Source organism: Sinocyclocheilus rhinocerous, unplaced genomic scaffold, assembly GCF_001515625.1.
Source record: "Sinocyclocheilus rhinocerous isolate Xijiao unplaced genomic scaffold, SAMN03320098_v1.1 scaffold1157, whole genome shotgun sequence".
NCBI classification, from domain to species: Eukaryota; Metazoa; Chordata; class Actinopteri; order Cypriniformes; family Cyprinidae; genus Sinocyclocheilus; species Sinocyclocheilus rhinocerous.
In genome coordinates this window covers 349,768-357,203 of record NW_015631716.1, presented here as the reverse complement: position 1 = coordinate 357,203, position 7,436 = coordinate 349,768, and the positions used below count along the sequence as shown (strand labels likewise).

At 35.2% G+C, this 7,436-nt stretch overlaps 1 protein-coding gene across 5 annotated transcripts in view; it reads right to left on the bottom strand.

The window, feature by feature from the left end:
* LOC107741842 (interphotoreceptor matrix proteoglycan 1-like) overlaps positions 1–7,436 on the bottom strand; it is a 26,320-nt gene that overhangs the window by 16,584 nt on the left and 2,300 nt on the right. For all 5 annotated transcript variants that reach the window (XM_016554622.1, XM_016554621.1, XM_016554624.1 and 2 more), the window contains exons 2-8: positions 3,890–4,114; positions 2,260–2,426; positions 2,117–2,145; positions 1,707–1,735; positions 1,581–1,624; positions 1,340–1,489; positions 728–786 (exon numbers count right to left, since the gene is read on the bottom strand). In XM_016554622.1, the coding sequence (XP_016410108.1) occupies positions 728–786; positions 1,340–1,489; positions 1,581–1,624; positions 1,707–1,735; positions 2,117–2,145; positions 2,260–2,426; positions 3,890–4,114 (703 nt within the window). The remainder of the gene's footprint in view (positions 1–727; positions 787–1,339; positions 1,490–1,580; positions 1,625–1,706; positions 1,736–2,116; positions 2,146–2,259; positions 2,427–3,889; positions 4,115–7,436) is intronic.

Sequence of the window (7,436 nt, the reverse complement as noted above, 5' to 3'; positions counted from 1 at the left end):
ATCCATTAAATTTGTTATTGTGTTTTGGGAGGGGTTCTATTGTTTTTTTCTTCAGCAGGCAAGATTATAATGGTATAACTACTTTTACAGAATTAACTTAATTACTGAATTTCACAGAAAATATTTTTTTATTTTTTTATAAATATTTATTTTTTTAATAAAGTCAGTTATTAAAATATTACATATGTTACATAAGAAGCATTCACAGACACAGGCTGTGTGCGCGCTCTTCTGAATTGGGAATAGCCAACATGCATTATAAACTTATTTCAAATTAATCTTTTTAATCTTATGAGAACTGATTGTGGAGATTCACTTTTTCAGGTGTCTAATTGGATTTGTTTTGTATTAAAAAAAACTGAAGTTAAATAATATAGGTTTATTTTGAAATTCATTTTCACATGTACAAGATTTTGGAATTTTTGGGAATATAAAGTCAATCTTAACAGTACATGAGGGTTAATTATCGCAATTTTCCCAAAAGCTACTATCTTAAGATAATAAGCAAACATGCTGTGTTATGAGTAAACTACACAGTCTACAGTACAACAGAACATAATGGTACAGTAATTGAAACACAGTTGTTCTGAATGCAATTTGCCAAGTATTTCTTCAAATACTTACCCCAAGTTGCCCCTGTGAGAGAATTACCCATCCAAAAATACAATTTTCAAGTTCAGTGGACTGTAATATCTTGGTGAATCCCACAGTTCCAGCATCAACTTACCGAAATCCCAGCACCCGAATCTCTTTAAACCCAGGAAGTTTGTCAAACACATGCAGCATCTGCAAAAGTGTAAATGAAAATATTCTAGGCATAATTGTAATAACTTTATTTCAATAACTGCATAATTCAATAAATTATGCACAGTAGGTTACATATCCTTTCCATCGATTTTGGATTGTCCAACATGCTGCCATGCTGTAAAATCATGTGCCATGGCTCTGGTCTTATGTTAACTAATCTTATGCCGGCTTTTGTAGTTACCCAATTCTTCTTTGGCTTTCCTGTTTTTATGATTTTTTAAGGTAAGCTGCTTTAAAACCTTCTGTAGTAATTTGTCTATTTTTTTTTCACTTTGAGATCTCTAGAATGTTCTTAACACAAATGCATTTCATTTCTTTTATTACAGTTATCACTCACTGCCCCTTAAAATATATTTATTTTATTGGGTTTCATAACCACGTTCCTGCTTATTGTCAATGTTCCTGTTTCCATATTTCACCTTCTGTGAGCTCAACATCATCACAGGCTCTGGCGAGATGTAATTTGTTAGTAGCTTGAAACTGCTTGAATCTGTGTAAAATGGCATATATTTAATAGTTGATTTCACCTAACCTTCTCATGAAGATTGCGAGTGAAGTCATCATATTGAGGGCTGCCTGGGTCCCTCAGTAGTGCGCTGTAGACGGGGTCTACTATAGTCACACTGAACTCCACAGTGTGCTCCACCAGCCTCTGAGGGACAACATCTGGTGCCCCAGTTTCCTATCAGATCAGAGAATAGTCAATTTGCTTGTTTCTAACTTCATCAGTATGTTAAGTGCATATTCTAAAAAGCACGAGTTAGTGGCCGTACGCTGTCAGAATCCATGATGAAAACCTCTGCAGGACTCTTTGAACCTGAAGCATAAAAAGCCATCAATCAGTCAGTTTTTATAAGATCAACCAGTATTTCTTTCTCATTCGGATGGTGAGGACTTACATTTCTCGCCTGGTGCAGGTGTGAGAGCCCTAAAAATTATTGAAAACTTGTCAAGAAGGGATGAATCAATTCGAGAATGATAAATGCAATAAAATTCATTGTTCCCGATAAAGGGGCTGACTGCATATAAACCCAAGTATGTTTGTGTGGCTCTAACACCCAAGCGTAATATGTCTGGGCACAGATCCCTCTTATTAAAGTGGATCAGGTCAGAGAGCAGTGTTTAGCTAGGCCACCAAATATGAACAAACTTTGTTTTTTAAAGGACAGGCTGAGATTTTTAATCTCCTGCTAGTCAGGTGACCTCATTCTAGATAATCTGAAGGGTTTGGGCCCAAAATGAAGACAAGTAAATCGCCATACCATGAATACGGAAACCTTGAATTCAAGATCATCTTCGGGATTCTTACCTCTCCTGTTCATCTTGAGCATTCACTCTCTGTAAATGAGAATTTACGAAAAAGCCTTTTTCAGTTTAATAGTATTGGCACAATTAAGCTGTATTGGCAAGACGAAAGGACTGAATTGGCAACGGACACAAGCAGCTACTCACACTGGCTACCATGTCAAGATGCTCCTGTGTGCTACTAAAATTTTGGGCCAGATCCTCCATGCAAAGCGAGTCTCTCTGACAGGCGTACACCCACTGCTGGTACTCCATGGTGTCAGGAACTCTGTCAAGAAAGATCCGGAAGGCCTCCCACACAGCTTCTTGACAAACTGTTTAATATCATGGGAATTATTTAGAGAAGGTCATTAGAGAATTGAGCGGAGATGGTGAGGACTAACAGCAAAGACCTGATAAAACATGCCGGGACACTTACAATTAATTGTCTGCACCGCTGACAGAGATGTAACATACTTAATAGTGTTTAGCATGCAGTCATTTGATTCTATTATCTCATTTGCCAACACGGTTATTATGGACATTTAATTAAGAGTATCTTTTAACTGCATCTGACAGCTAAATGTGCCTCACCTTTAGCTTGTTTGTACCAGTAATTTAATATCATGCTATCTGCTTCAGTGTAAAAATGTTTTGTCAGGTGATCCCCTGCCCTAAAAAGTGGTATTATCTAAATTAATTGGTTTCATTCAGGGCAAAAATATTATTTAATATGACTGAATCAACCTGACTACATTAGGATACACCATCGAAAGCCATTTTTTTAATGGTCTGATCAGGTAGAAATAGCTCTTTAAGGGACACTTCATCCCGAAATGACATTGTTGTCATAATTTACTCACTTGTGTTCTGCAGAAGTCATACAGCAACATGAGGGTTATAGTAAATGATGACTGGATTTTTAAGGGTTTTAACACTTTGTTTATAGAGCTGCATTCACAGTCATGTACAGGTCATGTTACACTACCATTCAAAAGTTTGGGGCCAATGATACTTATTTATTATTTATTTATTTTTTAATGTTGTTAAACATTAGTCTCTTATGCTCATATTTAATGCTTTACACTTATAGCATAAATCTCTTATGCTCACCTGGGCTGCATTTTTTTTTTTTTCTTTAATACAGTAAAAAACAGCAATATTGTGAAATATAATACAATTTCAAATAACGGTTTTCTATTTTAATGTAGATGTAGCCATTACTTCAGTCTTCAGTGTCGCATGATCCTTCAGAAATAATTCTGATTTGGTGCTCAAGAAACATTTTTTATTAAGGTCAATGTTGTGGGGAAAGTTTAGAAGAACGGCATATAATTGAAATAGAAATGTTTTGTAAAATCATAAATATCTTTACTGTCACTTTTGATCAATTTGAAGCTTCCTTGCTGAATAAAGTATACATTTTATATAAAAAAACTTTTGAATATATATTTATAAAGTTAAGAATTATATTAGATATTGAAAACAAAATGTTTAATTTCAATTTCTTTCTTTTTTTATTTACTTTGGTTTTACTTTCCTTACCACATATAGCAACATAGAAAAGTCTATACTATAACACTCAAAGAAGGCAAGCCTAAAAAAGTACACTACATTTATCTACACTTGGCTCAGAGCCACTTCTTTTTTTGGCTTGCATGATCCTTCATCTCTCAGAAGGCTTGGAATGATTGGGAAGTTAATTATGATTTATGAGGATCTGAGGTGTTGTTGCCAAATTTGGCACTGATGCTCAAGGCTCTGTCCCTTGTGGTGTTTAGGGTAGATGTTGTCCTACCTCTTAGTTTGTAGTAAGCTTTATGGCTGGTGATGACCTCTGCCATGCTCTCCTGAGGACAGACTTTCACCCCCGTACCAAACAGCACTGATCTCTTAGCTCGATGTGCATTTAGAGAAAGTGAATTTCTGCCATCTGTCAGCTGTTTGATTGGCTGTGGAGTCTCCAGGAAGTGCCTGTACTTCACATTTCTGATCCTGAAAATCCAGTCGTCAGCAGTGAGTTCTGCAAATGTCACAACAACAGCGTGTATTAATTGTTTCAGAAGAGCAGGATTGACTTTACCTGAGAACAGTAAGCCAATGGATCATATAATTACACTTCATGTAATTACGCTCGCTCAGAGACCATCTGAAACCCTTTAAGTCTATGATTAGAATGCTGAATGAACATTTAATTGGATTATTTAGGCCTAAGTCAAGCAGTCGGTTATAACACCATCCTGGCAGATGTTAAGCGTATTCACTAGATAAGAGTTGCAAAGGTCTGCTCTCCAGTTGTAGTGATCTCAGGGGCGGTCCCATTTGGCAAAGGTAGGTGACCGCCAGGGGTGGACTTACCCATTAGGCAAAGATAGGCAACCGCCTTGGGCCCCCAAAAGCCAAGGGCCCCCTAAAATGCTTTTCATAAAGGAGATGCGCATTAAGCGCTGACACACGAATGGTTGCTGTTTACGGTGTTTATTACCACGACAACCGTCCGAGTCTGTTGCGCCTGCAGGTGTACGGCTGTACGCACTGTGAGCACCATGAGCGCTCAGACTGACCTGAGATTTGCCCCGCAAACATTTCAGCAGTTATTATAGGCCTGTGTGTCCCGTATTTCTGTCGACTAACTATTTCTGTCGACTGAACCAGCCATGCCATTAATTATGAATTTATCAGTCTTTTGCATGCCAAAGTCAATTTCTGCATAGAAATATTACGCCAAATAGAAGCAGAAAATCGTGCTATACGCACTTTCATGAGATCGGGTTAGCCTACAACAATTAATTTGTTGGCTATTTTTCAAATGGGAATACAACGAATTCATGACAATGTTTACATTCAAGCTACCCGTAAAATTTAGAGTGAAAAGTACTTTAAAAGCGTCTGGAATGCAATAAAGTAATTTTAAAGCTGTTTTTAAAGCGTTTGTTGCATGGATAAAAAAAAATAGGCTAATAAATAATTCACATATCATACAAAATTGCGTTGCAGCAAATCCTTTCAATTTTAAGGTTGATTAATTTCAATTTCAATTTTATCAATATCAAATATCAATTTTAATTTTAAGCAACATAAAAATCAGAAAATATAAGCAGCTATAAGCTACAATTATAGGACAAAGTTTTACATATATGCCATTATAATTTGTGTTTTATTTTTAATTGTACGGAATTATAAAATAAAACACATTATAATCGGGCCTGTTTTAGGCTTTTCCTTATTTTTAAATTTTAGACATCCATCAATTATGGTGATGAAAACAATGACTGGCCATCTCCTCATTGGATGTGCCTTTAGAGAGAAATGCACAGATTACATAATGAAAGAGTTTCTATTTTCGATTTGAATTATTTCGTTTTAAAGTAGTAATTTAAAGCTTTCTATATAATTTTTATCATGTCTGTGAGGCAATTCGCTGAGTTTAGGTTCATCATTGTGAAACACTCCTGCTCAAGACCAAGACGGCAGAAAGCGTTTGTTTTCTTTATAAAAGCTCAATGTTTTGATGATATTGTAAGTGCACACAAGTAAAACTAGACCCTTTACAGTTTGTGCTGTCTTCCATGTGCTGAAGAGCACGCTTCAGCTTCCTCTCTCCGCACAAATGATTGGAAATGCATCTAACAGCGCACATTTATCTAGGTTAAACATTGAAACTAACATTGTGATATGCTTGAACTGTTTTATATATAGAATTTATTTTAGGAAAGTCGTGATGATTCACTGTCTGCCGGAAAAAAAAACAAAAAAAAACTTACCCTTAACGAACAAAAAATGCTCCAAACGTTTTTCTAAATTTACTAAAATAAAATAAAAAACGAAACTAAATATAATAACTTTTTTCACTAGACCTCTGTTATTATGTTAGATTAGCTTAAGCTTGGTTAGTAGACAAGTAGTAGCGTTAGCGATATAAGTGCAGCTACAGTGGAGGCTAAACACATACCTTTGTTTTTAATGTTTTACTGGTAACTTTTAAAGCCAAATGAGTAATCTTGCTTAACAGAATCTCATAAAACATGCGATCAGACCACACTAAAACAGAATTTCTTAGTACATGATTGTGTACATGAGCAGATTTCTCTGCATAGCATAGCTACTAAAAGGTTACTGCTTTATCACGTTTGAAAATATCGTACTGCCTACACTAAACTTTACTCTAAACCTAACCAATAGTGTTAACAAAAGCACATGCAAGATAAAAACACATTTGCTGATGCAAACTTCTGTAATTTTAGTAGTAATGTAGTAGTTTGCAAATCATGAACTATATGTAATGATTATGACACTATATGTAAAATTGTTTTGGGATCATACAAGGAACTGCGCAAAAATAAACCTTTATTAACTGATAGCTTGTAATCATAATTTGTGTGAAAAAGGAATAAAAGTGTGAGTTCTACTGTTCATTTCAATTGGAAACTGCAGTAAATTGTATTTATATGTGCTTTTTTTGGAGTTTGCAAAAAAAATTTTCTAATGAGACTATTTTGCAAATTCTACCAGTACCTGCATTATAATGGTAATTGATTTTAGTAGTGTGGTCAGTCATTTACTATAGATTCATGCAAACTACTATATGGCTATCGGTGTTGAATCTGTAACAATTACACCATTGTTTAAACTCGTCAGAATTGCATGTTATAAACTCGCAATTGCGAGACGTAAAGGCGCAATTCTGAGAAATAAAGTCAGAACTGCGAGATATAAACACAATTCTGATTTTTTTTTTTTAGAATTGTGAGTTTATATCTCGCAATTCTGACTTTATAACACGCAATTGCGAGTTATAAAGTCAGAATTGTGAGATATAAACTCGCAATTCTGAGAACATATCAGTCTTTTCCCCCCCTCAAAATTGGACTTTAACTCGCAATTGCGAGTTTATATCACGCAATTCTGACTTTATAACTCGCAATTTTGAGTTTATATCATGCAATTCTGAGAAAAAAAGTCAGAATTGTGAGTTTATATCTCGCAATTGTGTTTATATCACGCAATTCTGAGAAAAAAGTCAGAATTCTGACTTTATATCTCGCAATTCTGACTTTATATCTCGCAATTCTGACTTTATATCTCGCAATTCTGACTTTATAACTCGCAATTGTGAGTTTATATCACGCAATTCTGAGAAAAAAGTCAGAATTCTGACTTTATATCTCGCAATTCTGACTTTATATCTCGCAATTCTGACTTTATATCTCGCAATTCTGACTTTATATCTCGCAATTCTGACTTTATATCTCGCAATTCTGACTTTACATCTCGCAATTCTGACTTTACATCTCGCAATTCTGACTTTACATCTCGCAATTCTGACTTTACATCTCGCAATTCTG